We start from the raw sequence: 21,372 nt of genomic DNA, 5'->3' as shown, positions 1-21,372 counted from the left end.
ACACCACCCCCCCTCCTGGATTCAGTCAAACAAATACAGTTGACCAACTGTGTGTATGTGTAGGACGAGGAGACTATGGCCTGACATCCCTCCTTTCAGGGGCGCTGTATAAGGGGGGTGGGGGTGGGGGGAGTTATGGCAATATCAAGGAGCCCTGACTGACAGGGGCCCCAAAAAATAGAAAACCTAAAAGAAATGATCACTTTTTTTTTTCTTTCTCATGGGGTCAAAAATTCCTGGCGGTGCCCCTGCCTCCCTGAGATGCACACATTTGACTAACTTAAAGGTCGAACTTATAAAATAACTTTTATTGGATTTTTTTTGTCCATACCACAAAGTAGGGCAGTTTTATATAAACGTTGCTTTGTGAACCAAACAGAAAATTAAGTGAACTGTTCCATCATTGCTTGCATAAGAACACTGGAAAATGTACCAGAAGGAAGTTCAGTGGTGACAATTTCCATGCACAAAAATACTTTCAAATATTACAATTTGCAGCTCAAAAAAAATATAACAATCTGTCTGTATTATTACAATGGCAAAGAATAAAACAGTTATTCTCCAAACTAAATCTGATATGCATTAACAAGCCGTCGTCAGCCTTCCTCATATTTCTGAGAATAGCCACACTTTACAAGACAAGCATCTTCAATTCCAGTGTAAAAAACCCTTTCATTACCCTGTGACACCCAAATGATTATGCAACAACCTTTATTTACAATAAAACAGATACAATAGTCTCTTATTATTTAACACAGTCTCATAGCTACTCTCATGACGTTACCGAGGGGACTAGTCTCCTTGCGACACTCATGAAGTTACCACGGAGACTAGTCCCACATATAATGCAAAGTGTGGCTTAAAAATAGCAGGAAACACAAAGTGCTTTTTCATGCTGGCATCAATTCTTCATTTCTGCTTAGTCTGTTAGCTGGTTTCAAGCAGTGGCTTTGATTCCTCTTGAATCAAGAGATATCAGCATTGCAGTAATGAAGGTATGGTTCAGTATTTGAATATAAAATCCTACAGTATAGTCAGTACAACAATGTATTTAATATTACATTCTGACATAAGTTTTTAAATCAAAGGGTTGCAGTATGATCAATTTTTTGGTCACTGTTATAGGTTGGCAAACATAAGCCTTCAAACGTAAGCTTATAATATTTGATAACTTTACCAATTTAAAGCTAGGCCAGATATTAGCAAGACCTTTCACTCAGAAAATGGCAACTGAAATGGTCCGAAAACGCATGGTCAGAAATGACGCCATGTTTTGGCGGTATTGCTTCCGAAAGCCAAAGTATGTAAACATCAAAAGTGTCGAAAAATGTCAAAGGAAATATCCAAACAACTCACTGTTATGAGCGTGTTTAAGACAACAGGGTATATCAGTGCAAATTGTCTCGACAAACCAGAAGATGGTCGATGGGATGAACACCACCCCTAGAGGCCTTCTAACAAGGGTCCTCAGGATAAACAACTCTTAATCACCTTGTAAATGTAGCCTCTATATTAGGCTCTTTTTTTGTTGTTGTACTCATCGAAACTTAGTTGGATTAAAACCTTGTGCAAAGAAAATCCATATTCTGGAAAGGTGTCCTTCATGTCATTGAAGGAGAGTTAAAAGCATCTTGTCATCTTCTCTTTCTCCACCTTCGAACTGACTGTTCTAAAATGGTACCGTTGGCAAACGACTGTGGTTTTCAAAAGAATATGTTTGTGTAAACAATAAAAAGGCTCCAGATTGTACTTCTGAGGTGAAGTCTTCTGTATTTTCTTCCGGGAGTTTTGTTCTCCGTGGCGCGTAGCTACGGGGAAAACGTGGATCTCAGGTCCTTGCTTCCTCTGACAGGCCAAGACATCATCTTCACCTGCCACCTGGAGAGTCTGGCTGGAGTCCCTGAACTTGCCCTCCTCCCACGCCTCCAACCCTCCAGCAGGCGAGGCTTCCACACCTTCCCCAGCCCCCAATAACTTACCAGACTGTTTACATGTCAAATAAATACTCTTCGCTACACTGACTGTGGCCGTGAAAGCCAGGCTGGGGAGGCTTGGGACCATCGCCTCTCCTGAGTGGTTGTCCCTGGGGTCAGGAGTCGTCAGGGAGACGGCTCAGTCAGTCCCCGTCGACCTCAGTCAATGCGGTTCCCACATATCGTGAAGCGGTCGATCTCCAGCAGGTCCTTCTTGGGGGTCTGCTGTTCAGGGGCTTCCTGCGTCTCCTCCTCCTCCTCCTTCTCCTCCTCCTCCTTCTCCTCTTTCTCCTCGCTGGTGGAGGGGGACGGAGTGGCGACGGGGGGCTCCAGGTTGGGGCCAGGGTCCTTACTCCCCAGGGGGGCTGTCTGGGAAGGACTGGGTAATGTTTCTACCCTGGCTGTGGGTTGGCTGGTGATGGAGGAGGAGGTGGAGGAGGTGGTGGTGTTGGTGCCAGGGGTGGGGGGGGCCTTTTCTACCCAGGCTTGACCTGAAAAGCACGAAGAATAAAAACCGTCACCAGAGTTTTAGCACAACAGACAACGTCCACAAACAGCATCCCTAACTGACGTTTCAGAACAATCAAAGTGAATGTAGAACAGATTGTAGCATATTTATGAAACAGTTCAACCACAAATATTTGTACTGTTGGTCTTGCCTTAAAATAGAAATACAAAAAGGGACAGTTTAGTAAAAGATACCCTTGGCCAACATTGATGGCAGGATTGGTGCTTTCAAATATGGGTTCATAGCAAGAGTGTCACAGAACAGAGTAGCCACATGAAGCTGACCAAGCGACAGAAAAAAAAGGGGGAAATCATGATGTTCCACATTCAGAGGAGTTGAGGGAAGCAGGATCATGTCTGCTTGAGCTCCTCTACAGAAACAGCCACTCTGCCCGGGGGCCCATCATAATTCACACGCATCCTGAAATACAGTTTATAGTACCAAGAGGGCAGCCGTCTACTGTGTGTGTGTGTGTGTGTGTACACATTTAACCAAATACATTTCTGTTCCTGCAAATGAGGTTGAAGATATCCGCCCTAGATTCAGGCACGCAGGCTTTCTGGAAAACGAATCAAGGCTTCACACAGAAAAGCAGAATGAAACATAAACCACGATCTGCAGCAGCAGGAAGTGATAATGAATCAACGTGATTCATTGAATCAAATCCTGTTACACAGTGTCAGACCATGGGAAGTAACACCGGTGGGTCCTTACTCTGTAAAGGGCTTCAGGAAGACACTAAATTGACTCTTAATTCACCCGTCCATGAAATTGAACCCCAGGGTTTGTCGTCTTGAACAGAGAATATTATAACAACAACTTCTACAGCAGCTTTCCCAGTGAGACGTAAGGAAGACACATTGGACGTCAAGAGTCAGATGGCTGAGTGGTTAGGGAATTGGGCTATCAATCAGAAGGTTGCCGGTTTGATTCCTGGCTGTGCAAGGACGTTGTGCGCTTGGGCAAGGCACTTCACCTGACTTTCCACGGGGGGGGGGGGGGGGGGGGATGTCCCTGTGCTTACTGTAAGTCGCTCTGGATAAGAGCGTCTGCTAAATGACTAAATGTAATGTAAGATCTCTGTAGCTTCCACACAGCCTCAGCTCGAGGTCACGACTAGTCTAACCCTTCAGAAGGTTGTCTCTCCGCCCACAGGACAAACACCTGACCTATGTAACCCTGCATACACACATCCTGTCTGCTGGGATCCACATCATTAGAAACGTAGCATGAACGACAGATAGACCTACGATCAAATCAATTAAATGTACTGTCAACTATATAGACATCTGAAACTCATTAAATATTTCATTATAATTTACGACTGGCATCTGACTATATATGACCCACATACACAGAAGTAAAGATGAAGCTGGTTAAGGCAAAAAACAGAAAAACATGTCAAACTCAGTCATCTATCCAGTTCCAGACGATGCTGAGACCAGGCCCTGTAGAAAGAGACTGTCCATGCAGGCTTCAGTCATTCCTGACTCGCATAACACAGATTGATGTTTCAATAGTCGTGTAGTGCATGGAGATGCTAAACATAGTAACGCAGGGCTGTGCAAAACGGCTTGTGCAGGAATCCTCCAGAGGGTGAGCTTTGATGGGACATGACACTGTGAAGGCCTCACAGCACTGAAGCTCTTAGCTTGGCACAGCAGACACCTCGGCCGAGACAGCGACAGACACAGAGACAAACACACTCAACTTAAGAAGTGACACAATTTTTCAGTCAACTTTTCTTCATGCATCTGTGTGTGTGTGTGTGCGTGTCGACTTCGGTGCTTCATGTGTGTTTGTGTGTGAGTGTACTTAAAAGTGACATAATTTCTCATTCAACTACAGCACTGTGTGTGTGTCTGTGTGTGTGTGTGTGTGTGTGTCTGTGTGTGTGTCTGTGTGTGTTGGTTGAGTGTGCGCGTACACACTCAACAAAGCCCCAGGGGTCAATTACTTTTGTTGACAACACATCTCTCCTCTCTTGACGCTAAAATGGGCAGGCTGGGACGCTAAGAGGAAATCATCATGTGAATGGGGTTAACCAGGAGTAAAGTAGGATGCAGACAAAACACTATGAAAACCCTCTCCTACTCCCGAACTGACACCTGCTGTGTGTATGTGTGTGTGTGTGTGTGTGCGTGCGCGAGTGTGCGTGCGTGCGTGTGCGCGTGCGCGAGTGTGTGTGTGTGCATGTGTGTGTGTGTGTGTGTGTGTGTACAGTAAGTATGTGTCAAGCCCCAGGGGCTTCCTCAAGTTGGAAACACACAAGTCATTCAACACCACAGAGCCCCTCTCCTCTCTACCTGGGGGGGCGGGGCACTTGGTCTTGGTCCTGCTGGGGGTCTTCCCTGAGGAGGAGGAGGAGGAGGGGGGGGCGTGGGGGGGCCAAACAGCTTGTCCTCCATGCTGGCTCTCTTCACGTACAAACAGGACTTCCCCAGCAGCACGATGCTGTTCAGCACCTTCAGAGTCACCATCCTGAACAGGAAGTAGCCGGAAGTAGTATCAACAAGGTGGCTGAGCAGTTAGGGAATCAGGCTAGTAATCCAAAGGTTGGAGGTTTGATTCCCGGTCACGCAAAATGATGTGTCCTTGGGCAAGGCACTTCACCCTACTTGCCTCGGGGGGAATGTCCTTGTACTTATATAAGTTGCTCTGGATAAGAGCGTCTGCTAAATGACTAAATGTAACAACAACAACAAATGCAGTGTAAACATCAAGTACTTTCAAGGGTGTCGTCATATGGACTGTCACTGACAGGGAAATTATAGATTTTTAAGCTTCCTCGACAATCCAGACGTAGAGATATAAATAAATGTATACATGAGACAACTGGTGCTTCTTTACACGGGCTGAACAGTCTGGCAGCAGACTGAGCTGTCCTTCCCAGTCCAACACAGCAGGGACAGAGTCAGGGCCAGAGTCAGGGATAGAGTCAGGGATAGAGTCAGGGACAGAGTCAGGGCTAGAGTCAGGGATAGAGTCAGGGACAGAGTCAGGGCCAGAGTCAGGGCCAGAGTCAGGGATAGAGTCAGGGATAGAGTCAGGGACAGAGTCAGGGACAGAGTCAGGGACAGAGTCAGGGATAGAGTCAGGGACAGAGTCAGGGCTAGAGTCAGGGATAGAGTCAGGGACAGAGTCAGGGCTAGAGTCAGGGATAGAGTCAGGGACAGAGTCAGGGCTAGAGTCAGGGATAGAGTCAGGGCTCGAGTCAGGGTCAGAGTCAGGGACAGAGTCAGGGATAGAACCAGGGCCAGAGTCAGGGATAGAGTCAGGGCCAGAGTCAGGGCCAGTCAGGGACAGAGTCAGGGACAGAGTCAGGGATAGAACCAGGGCCAGAATCAGGGTCAGAGTCAGGGTCAGAGTCAGGGACAGAGTCAGGGTCAGAGTCAGGGCCAGAGTCAGGGCCAGAGTCAGGGCCAGAGTCAGGGCCAGAATCAAGACCAGAATCAAGACCAGAGTCAGGGACAGAGTCAAGACCAGAAACAGGGCCAGAGGTCACAGCTCCCAAAACGGGGTCAAATCCCCGGTCTCATCGCACAACGGATTAACACAAACCCCTTCTGAATCTGTCCGATTCTGAGACCGGCCACTGGGTCTCTGGGTGGGTGAGAAGGGTTTGACATCCGATGCGAAGAGACATGCTGATGTGGGTATGTGGACCACCAGGCCCCGGGGGCCTGGGCTCACGAGAGCAGTCTCTCCCCAGACGCGGGGAGCTGGTCGGGGCACAGCTATTGTTAGCTCCTGCTGAGGGTGAGGGGTGGTGGCGGGGAACATGACGGCCACGTGGGGGAGAGAGAAGGGACAGAAGGGGGCCATATGTGGGGGGAGAGAGGAGCTGGCTAAAGGACTAACATCTTTTAGTGCAGATGACGGATGTCTTAGTTTAAATCTCACCCCAGGTAGAAGAGGAACACACAGACGTAGGACAGCGCTCCCTGCACCTTCACGGACGTCATGACCACTCGGATGAGCTGGGGAAACATCCAAAACAACATCAGGATGCAGACACAACAACAGGATGCAGACACAACATCGGGATGCAGACACAACAACAGGATGCAGACACAACAACAGGATGCAGACACAACATCAGGATGCAGACACAACAACAGGATGCAGACACAACAACAGGATGCAGACACAACATCAGGATGCAGACACAACATCAGGATGCACACACAACATCAGGATGCAGACACAACAACAGGATGCAGACACAACATCAGGATGCAGACACAACAACAGGATGCAGACACAACATCAGGATGCAGACACAACAACAGGATGCAAACACAACATCAGGATGCAGACACAACATCAGGATGCAGACACAACAACAGGATGCAAACACAACATCAGGATGCAGACACAACAACAGGATGCAGACACAACAACAGGATGCAGACACAACAACAGGATGCAGACACAACAACAGGATGCAGACACAACAACAGGATGCAGACACAACATCAGGACGCAGACACAACATCAGGATGCAGACACAACAACAGGATGCAGACACAACATCAGGATGCAGACACAACAACAGGATGCAGACACAACATCAGGATGCAGACACAACAACAGGATGCAGACACAACATCAGGATGCAGACACCACAACAGGATGCAGACACAACAACGCGCTCTGCGATTATAGCTAAGTGTGCTGTGTATCAATAACCTAAATAGGGTAGCAGACAACAAGTTTAAAAGGTTTAAAAGCTTGGGCCGTTACGTTATCAACAGCAAGACGTAAATCCTATGGATTCTAGTTTTTTTTTTTACAAATGTATAATAGAAAGCGGATCTTAAATTAGGATTCAACATGACATAACCTGACGGCACCCAACAGCAAACAGAGCAGACGTGAATGTTGATGACGTCGTGTTTCTCACCAGAACTGCTAAAGGCAGTGGGATGAAGCCCATTCTCCTGGCCACAGAGTCGCTGTAGTCGGTACAAGCCTGCGATTCAACACACTCATATTCATTAAACCCACAGAACAAAACACAGTGATTAACGCTGTGGGCGGAGCGTCCCAGGCTGGTGTGTGAATAGTGGCGGCGGCGGTTTATTTATGAAGGTGAGTGGGGGTGGCGGGGGGGCGGGGGGTGGGGTGGGTGGGGGTGTGGGAACGTACGTTTTTCTGTCGACTGCTTACGAGATCGAAGGCCAGACTGGCTCTGTATTCACTGTACACCTGGAGGTAAGCAAACAACTGACTTTACTGTCTTTGACACACACACACACACAATACTGTAGTTTCTTAGAGAAGATTGCCTGGCAGACAAGTGCAGGTAGTCACTGCCGAGCAGAGTCTTGAGGGAAGAGGTCATCTGTGTAGAAATGTGGTGGGCTGTGGGCAAGGCTGTCCTTTACAAGGGGCTGCCTCTCCTCCAGCCTCCATACGCACACACGGATGCACACACACACACACACACACACACGGACACACACATGTACGCACAGACACACACACACACACATAGTCCCGGAGGCACAGGATGTAATCTGCGGTGTTATTGTTCTGGAGCAGAGCTGGGAAGGGGAGCTGTGAGAAGAGAGGAACCCTCGCAGGCTACAAAAGGCTCCCAGCACAGAGGGATGACGGCTGGCTTCACACTGAACACTGCTCCGACAGACTAAGCCACCGTGAAATCCAGCCAGGCCCAAACACTGAATAATCCCTCCGATGAGAGCAGACCCTCCCAGACGAACAGCCTCGATTCTCCTCCAACTGTCTCCAAACACATAGGAGACAGTCTCCTCCTCACCACAGGCCAATTAGAATGATATTCAATTAACTCTGATGAACTAAAAGTTTCTACACGAGATTCATAAAAGGGTCTCGTCTTTCGACGGGAAAGTGTGAATAGAATGAACTGTAATTGAAAAAATATGATAGAAATCCTAATCCTCAAGTGGTGAGAATGGTCCACGTCTTGTGCTGTTCTTATCTGCCTTCTGATTAGATAGGGGAGGGGGAGTGAGCTTACGTCTGCGGTGATCTCGTTGAACTTGGTGATGAAGGCGTGTTTCACGATGTCGACCGCAACTTCTGAGCTAATCACCATGAAGACGTCGGGGAACAACACCCACAAGTGATCTGGAGACGCACACACACAGGTTACATACGCTGCACTTAACGCGTACATTTACAATACAAAAATGACTCATTTAACAAACGCTGTTATACAAAGCGACGTACACAACATTCCTTAATACTAGCTAGCAGGTTAGCATCATAACATCGCTAATCAGTAGCACCAGACGTGTCAGTAGTCAGCATGTTAGCATCATGACCGTAGCTAATATCTCTTTACTGCCAGTAGCTAGCTCTCCACTGTGGCCCTGCGCCCCTCACCATCCTCTCCACTGTGGCCCTGCGCCCCTCACCATCCTCTCCACTGTGGCCCTGCGCCCCTCACCATCCTCTCCACTGTGGCCCTGCGCCCCTCACCATCCCCTCCACTAGTGTGTGAAAGACCTTTCCCAAGGTGATACAGAACCAGGCAAAAGTTTCAGTTACCTTGGTTCCAGGCGAACTGTTCCATGTTTCTGAGGCACACGATGAGCAGGAGAACGTAGTGAGTGAAGCGCTCCTTGATGTCTGAGGAGAAAGTTGATGATTTTATATTAATTTACATTTTATTCGCTTAGCGATACTTGGGTGCCGATACAATAAATATTGCAATTCTCACATTCCTTGCAATTGTTTCTGTGTTGTGATTATTTTTTTGTTTTTATATCAATAGACTATGATAAACAGTTTTCCTTTCAGGAACGTTGATGAACAAAAAAATATGATACAGTACAAGGCAACAGCTCAATGACAGCAGCTAGATAATTAAGACATGGTGATTTATTCATTTATTTTATTCTTATTATTTTAATAGTCGGTTTATAACCTAAACGTCTCTGTAGAAATCTGAAACACTGGCCTTGTGAAAAGCCTTTGGACAGTAAACAGTCTTGGGTTCTCAAAAGTGTGATGCAGCCTGCGGAAAGCAACTCTACGAATGGGCGATCTTAAAAGACGCGAGCAAATTGCGCGGGCGAAACAGGAAATGATTTGTCTTATTTTGGGTCTTTTCATTCCAGCAGAAGGAGAGCAGCAGAGAGGAAAACACACTGAGAAGAAACACATTGCCTCAGGCAGAAACACCCTCCTTCTGAATGCATCAAAACCACACAGTATCTCTCCTCTCTTATCAAAGCTGAATAAACAGCGCTGATTACCGCTTCAAAAGGCATCAGTGATCCGTAAAACGACATCAAGGAGACATCAAATCAATTCCTGACATCCTACTGTTAGTATTTTCACCTTAAGGCTGCTCTGAGTCGAACACTTAGCAACAGTATATGTCTTTGCATGCCAGAACCTACCAGGGTTTAGATAACGTACTCATCACTGACACAAGATGAGTTGTGTTTATAATGTTGTCAACTTACCACTATTAGACATCTGAAACAGGTTGTTCTTCTCAAACTTCTTGAACACACTTCCTTTGATCTCAACAAACTGCACACGGACGGATAGAGTAGAGCAGGACGTCATAAATGGCGACACGTTTACATCCCATAATAATGAGGAAAGCGATACAGGAAGACAGCCCTCCGCTACGGTGTGTGTGTGCGAGTGTGTGCGTGCGAGTACTCACGTTGTTAGACATCATGATGGTGAGCAGAGACTTGTTGTGGGAGTTGAAGGCAACGTTGAGTGTGGAGGCTTGGACCATGATGAGGATGGAATGCAGGACTGAAGGGAAGAGAGAGGCTGAAGGAAGATAACTTCACCGACAGAAACCCACTAAACAGGGGGTGTTTCCAAGTCTCTCACCCGATAAGAACATAGCATTAAGGGTTATATTCCGACTAAGTCCGACTATTTCCAGCCAGTCTCCCCCACCCCCACCTCTCTCTCTTTTTGCTTTCATGTCTTATCTCCTACTGTCCTATCAACAATAAAAGTTGCTAAATATATAAAATAAAAAACATTAAACAGGGAAGAGAGAGCGAGCGGACGACCTTTCACCCCTGGAAGGATACAGACGTAGAACACAGCCATGAGGAAGTGAGGAATGACCCCCAGGCTGTCTCTCTTCCTCTCCTTGGGCTCTGTGGCCGTCCAGTACAGCGCGTCCAGGATGTCTTGGCCGAAGGAGGAGAAGAGACGGTCAGCCACCTGGCAGGGACGGCACAGACACAGTTACACAGACGGCACAGACACAGTTACACAGACGGCACAGCCACAGTTACACAGACGGCACAGACACAGTTACACAGACGGCACAGACACAGTTACACAGACACACGGTTACGCGGGGTTTGAACGTGACACTGTCAGTCAAGCCTGATCCAATGAGGAGGCTTCTTGAAGAGGGAAAGTAGAATTATGGTTAACTCAATAACTTTGGTACCTTATATACACGAGCATGTCGTATATATAGGTACCACCCTCTGCGGACTGGGCCATCAAAATACACAACAGCGGGAACCAGGCGTACAGAGGATCATGAGTAGTTTGTAGGGAATTGAAGGCAGTGACTAGTGCATCATGGGTAGTGTAGTCCCCATACCTCTAGCATGTTGTAGATGATGTAGAGCTTGATGACAGACTGTCCCCTGATCAGGTGGTACATCATGGGTGCAGTGACTAGTGCATCTTGGGTAGTGTAGTCCCCGTACCTCTAGCATGTTGTAGATGATGTAGAGCTTGATGACAGACTGTCCCCTGATCAGGTGGTACATCATGGGTGCAGTGACTAGTGCATCATGGGTAGTGTAGTCCCCGTACCTCTAGCATGTTGTAGATGATGTAGAGCTTGATGACAGACTGTCCCCTGATCAGGTGGTACATCATGGAGTAGTCCACGTAGTGCATCATGGAGTAACACAGCAGCAGGATCAGACCCTTCAGGACGTCACACACCTGGGCCGGCTGCAGCAGCCGCGAGCCGCTGGGCGCACACGCACGCACACACGCACGCACACACACAACGTTACAATACTGCAGTAGGATCTTAAACACCATTTTTATTACCTGTCTGACTACTGTTGTAATGAATATGGTTGACTGAGAGCTTCATGCACTATAAAAGGCCAATACCAGGAGGGACATTAGCAGCTTAATGGCATCGGAAGTCAGTGATCTGGGTTAGCTGAACACAGAGTGAACTACAGGAAATGTGGCAGCACATCAGAGCAGCTGTGATCAGCATCAGTGGATATGGAACGTGCAAGAGGACGGTCACATTAAAACATGCAGATGACAGACGGCAACTTGAGCCAATCAGAAGTTTGCAGCAGAGACAAGGAGGATGCTGAGTGGCTGAAAGGGCATGTTAGGGTGAGATTAACAACCTCATTACAGGTGTATCTGTTCATTTATTATTATTATTTGCAGCTAGCAGTAAATTGTATGAAAAAACGTTTAACCATATTTACAGGCAACTACTTTGTGACTTTAAGGACTAAATATAAGGGTAAACATTAAGGTATAAGGTATTACAATAGGGACTGTTTACAGTGTTACATTTATTACGGTTACATTTCTACTGTATGATATTGGACTATAGACAGCAATGTGATTTGATTTCACACCTATCCACTTCCCTAACACATACAAGTACACTAAGCTAATGTACTATACTAGTACACTAAGCTAATACACTAAACTAGTACACTATACTAGTACACTAAGCTAATACACTAAACTAGTACACTATGGTGGTACACTACAGTAGCATTCGGTTAGCACAGTCCATGCCCATGCATCAGCTGGAGGGAATATGGAGTCAGCTAGCTGTTGAATGAGATGCTTGATTTCAGCAAGTGCAAAACTCCTTAAGTGCCTGGTTGATTTCCGAATTGCTGTGTGTGTGTGTGTTTGCGCGTGCGAGCATTAATGTGTGTGAAGACACAGGCATCGCCTGAGCCTTGAACCACACACAGATTGGAGATGATGTGACAGTCATCTGGGTATGAAGCAGCTCTCTTTGTGTTGCAGTGGGCCATGTGGAGTGACTGAGACAACGTGTCACGTTAAATCCACCATCAAGAAGTAAACAATGAAAAAAATCTTCCTTGAATGCTAGCCCCCTCTAGTGGTGAAGAGTGGCACACCACCACCTACTGAGACAGGAAGTGGCCGACCCCTAACACGACCCTGATGTCGCTGTGGGAGTCCGGAGCAGGCACAACCCTGTGGTCTGTCTGTGAGCCAGGCTTGTGCCAGCCTCTCCCCTGGTACCTGCACCAGCAAGGACGCTGCATCTGAAAGCTCACCACAGCTGACAAACGCTTGAACCGACCAACAGCACATCCTGTGTGAGTGTGTGTGTGTGTGTGTGAGAAACAGAGAGAGAGGGAGAGAGAGAGAGAGAGAGAGAGAGAGAGAGAGAGAGAGAGAGAAAGAGAGAGACAGAGAGAGAGAGAGAGAGAGAGAGAGAGAGAGAGAGAGAGAGAGAGAGAGAGAGAGAGAGAGAGAGAGAGGGAGAGAGAGAGACACACACAGAACGGCTCACGAGACCTGCTGGAGGAGATACAGCGACAGCAGGTTAGCAGGAAACATCCAAGAGAAAGAGAGAGAGTGTAGAAGAGAGAGTAGGAGAGTGACTGATGAGAGAAGAGTAGGAGAGGGCAAGAGAGGGAGGGAGGAGACAGAGAGAGGAGTGGAGGAGAGAGTAAGAGAGTGACTGAAGAGAGAAGAGAAGGAGAGAGGAAATGGGGAGACAAAGAAAGTGACAGAGAGTGTGTGTGTTTGTGTGTGTGTGTGTGTGTTTGTGAGACAGATGTGTGTGTGTGGAGTGTTTGGAGGGGGGCTCGAGGGAAGTCTGTCTCTGTAAAGGTCAGTCAGTGATGCTTCAGCGCCCTGCTGACGAGCATGAAGGCCAAGCAGCACCAGCAGCAGAGGCCAGTAAGGCTCCAGTCACACCAGCCCTGTGCTGGGGGACCAACAGCCTCTAATAGAGGCCAGTAAGGCTCCAGTCACACCAGCCCTGTGCTGGGGGACCAACAGCCTCTAATAGAGGCCAGTAAGGCTCCAGTCACACCAGCCCTGTGCTGGGGGACCAACAGCCTCTAATAGAGGCCAGTAAGGCTCCAGTCACACCAGCCCTGTGCTGGGGGACCAACAGCCTCCAATAGAGGCCAGGAGGTTCTGGGGGAGGAACAGCCTCCAAAGTACTTTTCATTTTTCTCTCTCAATCTTTCAACCTTTTTTTGTATTCAGTGAATGGAGGATTTTTTCAAAACGTTTTGAAACCCAAAAATATTTAGAAACCTTTCCCCCAAAAAAGTTTAGAATTTGTTTTTTTCAAAACGTTTATTTTAAGTACACTAACAAAGTATTTGTACTTTGTCTTATCTCTGAATCTAAATAGTATGGTTCAGCATGATGTTCAGCATGAGTCAATATGAGCTTCTCCATTAAACACTTTCATGGAGAAGTTCTCCAAGCATAACCATCTACTTCCTGTTTCTCGTGTTCTGTAATGGTGATTGAACGCATAACTGGAAGCACTGACAACACAACCATCTGTCGCTGCGGTCTTCTGAGGACAGCCAATCAACATGCTGCAGCCAGCTAGCTAGCTCAGCACTTTGACGAAGCCGGAAGAGATTCTTCAACCGGTTACCACTCCACCTATCTTTATTTTTTTTCTCTCACTCTCTGACATGATATTGCACCCAAAAGGTGTGACCACTGACATTTATACAGGAGTGATAACTGATAATCAACATTACCAGAGCAGTCCCTCCTAATCTCATCATATCTGTGAATAAGCCACCTATAAGATGGCCATTCGCTATGTCTCAGAGTGAAGCGTAGCTTGTTGATAATCCCTTTTAATTTTGAACGGCTGATACGCATAGCTCGGTGGTTAGAGCATTTGACTATAGATCAAAAGATGGCAGGTTCAAATCCCCTCCCCCAGTACATCACTTTGGATAAAAGCGTCTGATAAAAGAACAAATTATTACTATTGGAAATGAATACATTGTAATTAATTAGCCTGTTTGCTGACCCTTAGCTATGAGTTTGGAGGGGGGCCTTTTAGGGAATCCTTGTGGATGGATCATGGCTTTGGCGTGGAGCACGAACACAACACTCAGCTGAACAGTAACAGACACGATGGTGGATGGGGTGAGGCGTCCAATCAGGACGAAGCTGGAGGCGTTCAGGGGAACGTACCTGCTTCTTCTGCAGTACGGGCAGACATGAACTCTGCATGGAGGGAAGAGCCACACAACACAGGGAGAGTCCTGGGTCTGCTGTGGGACAGACTGGAGGCCTGCTCTACCTAATGTTGTGTTGTCGTCGTACCGTTGTGTGTGGCACGACACTTAGGTTGGGGTTTTTTTCATACAGAACATCACATTGTCTGATTGTTGTAGTCAAAAACAGGTCATGCTTTACTGTGGTCTTGGCGATATCCAATAAAGAAGAAGAGTAGAAGAAGAACAACAGTTCTCATTGGCTGGCAGCAGCTTGTCGTGGCTGAAGCTGCCGTTTCGTGCTTACTACAGGGTGATCTTTGCTCCACTAACATGATGAACTCTGTAGGACTCTACTGTATATTTACATACTAGCATGTCGTACTGGCTGCCAATGAGAGTCCACTTCCTGCTTTTACAGTGAGCAGTATTGTACATCAGGAATCTAAGAGTGCGAGGTAGGTTAGCTTCTGATTCATGGGTGTCATGGAAACCCTCTGCTACGGCTGTATCCAGTCGAATTACCATGGATACACTCCACATTCATCATCATAGTTATCATCATCATGGGTGTGTTTGTGTGAGCGAGAGAGAGAGTAAGTAAGTGAGTGTGTGTGTGTGAGAGAGTAAGTGAGTGTGTGTGTGTGTGTGTGTGAGAGAGAGAGTAAGTGTGTGTGTGTGAGAGAGTGTGTGTGTGTGTGAGAGAGTGAGTGTGTGTGTGAGAGAGTGAGTGTGTGTGTGAGAGAGTGAGTGTGTGTGTGAGAGAGTGAGTGTGTGTGTGAGAGAGTGAGTGTGTGTGTGAGAGAGTAAGTGTGTGTGTGTGAGAGAGTGAGTGTGTGTGTGAGAGAGTGAGTGTGTGTGTGAGAGAGTGAGTGTGTGTGTGAGAGAGAGAGAGTGAGTGTGTGTGTGAGAGAGTGAGTGTGTGTGTGAGAGAGTGAGTGTGTGTGAGAGAGAGAGAGTGAGTGTGTGTGTGAGAGAGTGAGTGTGTGTGTGTGAGAGAGTGAGTGTGTGTGTGAGAGAGTGAGTGTGTGTGTGAGAGAGTGAGTGTGTTCTCACCGGAGGTTGCAGCAGGGCAGGGTGAGGACTCTGAGCAGGGCCAGCAGGACTCTGAGGGGCAGCAGGGTGAACACGTACAGGAAAGCATCCAGACACAGGAAGAAGCCAAAGATCATGAGCTGCAACACAAACACAACGCCACGGGTCACATGACGCGGGTCACATGACGCGGGTCACATGACGCACACACCATGCTGACGAGGCCCGGGTGAGAGACACGCAATGAGAGGCATGCATGGTTCCACTGGGAGACTGTGTGTGTGGGGAGGGGAGTGTGTGTGAAGAGGGGAGTGTGTGTGTGGGTGTGTGTGTGTGAGAGGAGGGGAGTGTGTGTGTGTGTGAGGGGAGTGTGTGTGTGTGTGAGGAGGGGAGTGTGTGTGTGTGTGGGTGTGTGTGTGTGAGAGGAGGGGAGTGTGTGTGTGTGTGAGGGGAGTGTGTGTGTGTGTGAGGAGGGGAGTGTGTGTGTGGGTGTGTGTGTGTGAGAGGAGGGGAGTGTGTGTGTGTGTGAGGGGAGTGCGTGTGTGTGTGAAGAGGGGAGTGTGTGTGTGGGTGTGTGTGTGTGAGAGGAGGGGAGTGTGTGTGTGTGTGTGTGTGGGGAGGGGAGTGTGTGTGAAGAGGGGAGTGTGTGTGTGGGTGTGTGTGTGTGAGAGGAGGGGAGTGTGTGTGTGTGTGAGGGGAGTGTGTGTGTGTGTGAAGAGGGGAGTGTGTGTGTGGGTGTGTGTGTGTGAGAGGAGGGGAGTGTGTGTGTGTGTGTGTGTGTGTGTGGGGAGGGGAGTGTATGTGTGTGTGGGGAGGGGAGTGTATGTGTTTGTGGGGAGGGGAGTGTGTGTGTGTGTGGGGAGGGTGTGTGTGAGAGGAGGGGAGTGTGTGTGTGTGGGTGTGTGTGTGAGGGGAGTGTGTGTGTGAGAGGAGGGGAGTGTGTGTGTGTGGGTGTGTGTGTGAGGGGAGTGTGTGTGTGTGTGGGGAGGGGAGTGTGTGTGTGAGAGGAGGGGAGTGTGTGTGTGTGAGAGGAGGGGAGTGTGTGTGTGGGTGTGTGTGTGAGGGGAGTGTGTGTGTGTGTGGGGAGGGGAGTGTGTGTGTGAGAGGAGGAAAGTGTGTGTGTGTGAGAGGAGGGGAGTGTGTGTGTGTGTGTGTGGGGAGGGGAGTGTGTTTGTGTGGGTGTGTGTGTGTGAGAGGAGGGGAGTGTGTGTGTGTGTGAGGGGAGTGTGTGTGTGTGTGGGGAGGGGAGTGTGTGTGTGTGGGTGTGTGTGTGAGGGGAGTGTGTGTGTGTGTGGGGAGGGGAGTGTGTGTGTGGGTGTATGGAAGGGGGGTTGGGTACAGTAAGTTGAGAATCGTACAAGGAGGGGGTTGTCATTTTTTAGACCATTAACAATTAATCAGCATTCAAACATCTTATAAGCCATTTAGATTGATGTGTGACAAGTTTTAAATGTAGCTTCAAAACATAAAAATAATGTGACATCATCGTTGCCCCCTGATCTTCTCTTCTGGTTGTAGTGTTTGTGTTCCTATCCTGGGTGTTACCATCGCTCTGTCAACACCACACTCCAGACTTGAACCACTGGTTTTTACCAAATGACGACAGTCAACGAAAAACCCAACAACTTTAGGATGAATATTAAAGAAAAAAAGCCTTCCCAGTATTTTATTATTTTCTCTCTGACATGTAATTGGTATTTTAAAAATAATAATCCGTAATTCGCAGGTTAGTCCTACATAAAAATACTAAAATCTTCCAAAACTAAAAATCGACTTCAAGGTCAAGAGCTGATTATCACTCCTAAACTACGAAACCCAAACATACATGTTACCTTCTCAAACAGGAAATGGAACAGTGCAGCCATTTTCCAATGAGGAGAGGGATCATAAAGATATCCCAGTTCCAGCGTGCCTTAACCTCACAAGCTCCTAAGTAAAAACCAGCTGCTGTTGTAACAACACTTCCTGATTCCGGAGGGAGGGGGAGGGGGAGCGAGTAACAAAGATACTGTTTCATTGGCTGACGGTGGGGCTTTGTAAGCTGTTGGTCATTACGCTGTCTGTTTGAACACACATTTCCTGGTCCCCTGGGTTTGGAATGCCCTGGCTAGCCAATAAGGGCTGGAGTTAGTCTGTAGATTCACATTTGTGAAGTTGCCTCTGGAATTTCTGAGGGTGGGAATGGGATCCAAAGATGTAAAACACTGGGATTGTGTGGTCTACTTACTGTGGTAATCATAGTTAAACTTTCATTCTGAGCCCTTGAGATAATTGCATTTTACTTTATAATTTGGCCTAAATCTTTCAAATTTTTCAGCTTGAAGGAACATAAATTAAGTATTGGAATTTAAAGTATTCACTTGTTGTTTTCCTTTCTAAATTCCAACGTTTCTCCCTTTAGTAAATAATACCTCAATACCACCCCTTAGTGGCTTTACTGAAAACATACAAAACATAAAACAGCCCTCAATCCATATAAAGTCTTGATACATTCTCATTTATAATTAAAAGATCTGGTCCTCTAACTGTCAGCATGACAAAACATGATTAACACATTTCACTAGAAAAACACCAACGCTATGTTTGGAACAAACATTATCAGAATATTATCAGCAAACAGTTCTGAACTGACCTTTGTGAGCTGATGCATTTTTGTGTGTGTGTGTGTGTGTGTGTTTGTACATGGTATAGGTGCCTGTGGCTGTTAGTGTTCTCCATGTGTGTGAGTGTGTGTGTGTGTGTGTGTGTGTGTGTGTGAATGTGTGTGGGTCACAACTCTCCCTCTTTGTGGGAAATAGAGAGAGAGAAGGGGAGAGAGAGAGTTCACAGGTGTTCCCCTTAGGGACCACACTGTCCTGTACCTTTTCCAGCTCTTTGGGAATGCGCATACACGTGTACACGCGCTCTCTGCGCTCCGTGTACTTTGCCTCGTTACGCTCCAGGAAGTAGCCTCTCGTGAGCTCCGCACACATGAAGCGCCCCAGCGACGGATCTGGAATAACATTATGACAACAGTTACTCACGCTGTGTTACCACCCACCTATTGTCTCGCACTACCTCACATGGCTGGCTGGAACAATGGCTGTCCGTGGAAGGCTTTTCTACGAACTGCCACTGTACACTGTGGTGTTGTATGTATAGATAGTGGAGAAATCTGTAATGCCCCTATTTTCAGACAGTACTTTTCTACTATAGTACTGTCTGTTTCAGTATATTTCTACTATAGTAGAAATATACTGAAAACATTGGTGAGAAATTGCCTACCAATTTTCAGTCTATAAACTACACTATTCAGGTTATTGAAATGATGACATGAACACAAAAGTATTATTTGTTTTAAAATAATAATAATAATAATAAGACTTTATTTATATAGCACATTTCAAGGTGCTTACCATAAAATCAATAAAAACAATAATACAAGTGATTAAAGTAAAAATAAATACAAATACAAGCCGCAGTCTTTGCGGTAATCCAAAACACACATGCCGCAGTCTTTGCGGTATCTCGAGCCACAGTCTGTGGTATCTCGAGCCACAGTCCGTGGTATCTCGAGCCACAGTCTGTGGTGTCTCGAGCCACAGATGGGACTAAAATGATACAGCATTACACAAATCTACACTTTTGTTGCTCAATGTGGCGTCAACAGATATTTTCTGCTGTTGGGAAAAAGCGCCCCCTTTATTAAACTAGATGAAGTTCGCTCAGGTTCAGGACGTTACCCGAAGTGACCCCATACTGTCATTCTATCTTTTCCAATTGACCTGATACAGTGACAAATTGTCAAACATGTCATGCATCACATGTACAACACAATAGCCATCTCCAAAGATAATTAAGTCTATTTTGACAGATGCTGTAATGTGGAATGATTTTTTACAACTTTTGTGTTTCATTTTGGCGCGATAACGTTAGCTTGCCTCTACTAGCTATAATAACTTTGTTATACACGTCTCTCGAAACAAGCCCAACAACAACGTTGAGCCGGCCCTCAACAAGTTAGCTAACTAGCTATCAATAGCGATCCTTCGTAAGTGTGATAATGACATTGGAAGCCAGCTATCTGTAGCTGAGTGAAATATTAACCCGTTCTTCGAAATAGCTGTACCCAATACTGCGAGAACTATTGAACACTGGCGTTGCTTGCTAGCTAGCCTAACTGAGCTATAGCTATATATATCCCTTTCAACTTCCCAATACACTGCACAATTGTCATTCAATCACACACAAAATGGCCAAATTAAATAATGGACACGCACACATCTTTCAGTCTATAAACCGACATCATTTATAAGCCGTGTACGTTGACAGGATAACGTATAAATTAAAGCTATAAAACGGTGTTTTGCCAGCTTGTATTGAAAGACAGGTCCCAAGATAGACGCTGACAGCTCCGTCAGTCTCGCCAGACGTGATTAGCTACAGCTATTGATCAAGGCGCTGTACAGTACATTACGAGAACTACTACTAGCACGTTTTAGACACAATTACTGTCTCTGTTCGACCCATACCTTGCTCGCATGCACGTTCATATTTCAAGACAATTGTCTTATTTTTCATTGTACCATAGATAACAATTAAGCGGTCTGGGACGTTAGTAAACTACACAGGTTTGACATAGCTGATGTAGCTAGCAAGAGAACCTACAGTACCTGAGAGATCGCGTTGTTGTTCCCGCCTGACAGCATTTATATCATAAAACCCCAACGTTTCCGGCAGATCTGGAGTAATACCGATTTTACCCGACCTGCGTGCATCATCCCACAACAGGTTTTCCTTCTTCTTGGCCTTAATTTCGGATTCGTTTTTATCTGACAGCCCGGTCCCCAACGAGTCCGCCATCTTCACTTTGCCCTGCTGTGGCAGTGATATGAGCGTCGTTGTGTTGATGTGGACCAAAGCAACGTCATCACATTCTCGCCCAGGGGGCCAAAAAGTAAACAATTAGTCTAGTTACCTCGCATCACAAACACACTGTAGCCTACTGTAGCTCAAACGAAAAGCAATACAGGTCCACAGAATAGACTGGCTAGCATCCCCGGACAGGAGACGTTTAATATCATAACTAATCACATGGACATGCTTTCTAAATGTTGTAACGGCAAGGTAAAGGTTTTCTTCACTAGTTACAATCAAACCACTTATAGGCCTAACCTACAATACAAGCCAGAACAGTTTGATAAAATATATTTTTTATTTGTATGTAGCCTACGATGTCTTATTTGGAATCTGTCTGGAATGTAAATTGAAATCCACATGATGGCGACAAAGTCCCACTTAACGATCACCATCTAATTTCACCTTGAATATAATAGCCTGGGCCTAATCAATAATAAGACCATAACCTGAATACAATACAATAACATTAAAACATTACCATCTTAAAAGTAAATACTCCACGATATATCATAAGTTGTGTCAACACTTAAGTTGTTCCAAAAATCAAAGACAACCAGTCATCAATCCTGACCCTGCCCTTCAGACCCTAAAATGCTAATTATTTATATTTACAGGCTAAATTCTTCCAGTGTTTAAATTACTTTACTTTACAAAACAGACTACATCGTTAAACATAATGCTGATAAACAGTGTTAATTGTGTCGGCCTATATTCAGAAACAAATTCA

At 46.4% G+C, this 21,372-nt stretch overlaps 1 protein-coding gene across 1 annotated transcript; it reads right to left on the bottom strand.

Moving 5' to 3' along the window:
* Positions 1-289: 289 nt before the first annotated feature.
* On the bottom strand, positions 290-20,703 carry tapt1a (transmembrane anterior posterior transformation 1a). Its single transcript, XM_084699070.1, is given in 16 exon segments — positions 290-2,464; positions 4,788-4,869; positions 4,872-4,962; positions 6,385-6,461; positions 7,388-7,456; positions 7,633-7,692; positions 8,489-8,598; positions 9,022-9,102; positions 9,945-10,014; positions 10,154-10,251; positions 10,542-10,677; positions 11,290-11,452; positions 14,689-14,721; positions 15,768-15,886; positions 18,608-18,738; positions 20,399-20,703. Coding segments are annotated over 16 exon segments (1,842 nt in total). The 5' UTR covers positions 20,589-20,703; the 3' UTR covers positions 290-2,132.
* Between the last annotated feature and the right edge of the window lie 669 nt (positions 20,704-21,372).

The sequence above is a fragment of the Hypomesus nipponensis genome, chromosome 1 (assembly GCF_054491055.1).
Source record: "Hypomesus nipponensis isolate SF chromosome 1, ASM5449105v1, whole genome shotgun sequence".
Taxonomy (NCBI): domain Eukaryota; kingdom Metazoa; phylum Chordata; class Actinopteri; order Osmeriformes; family Osmeridae; genus Hypomesus; species Hypomesus nipponensis.
The sequence above is the reverse complement of the archived record's forward strand: the minus strand, read 5'-3'. Positions and strand labels throughout refer to the sequence as shown.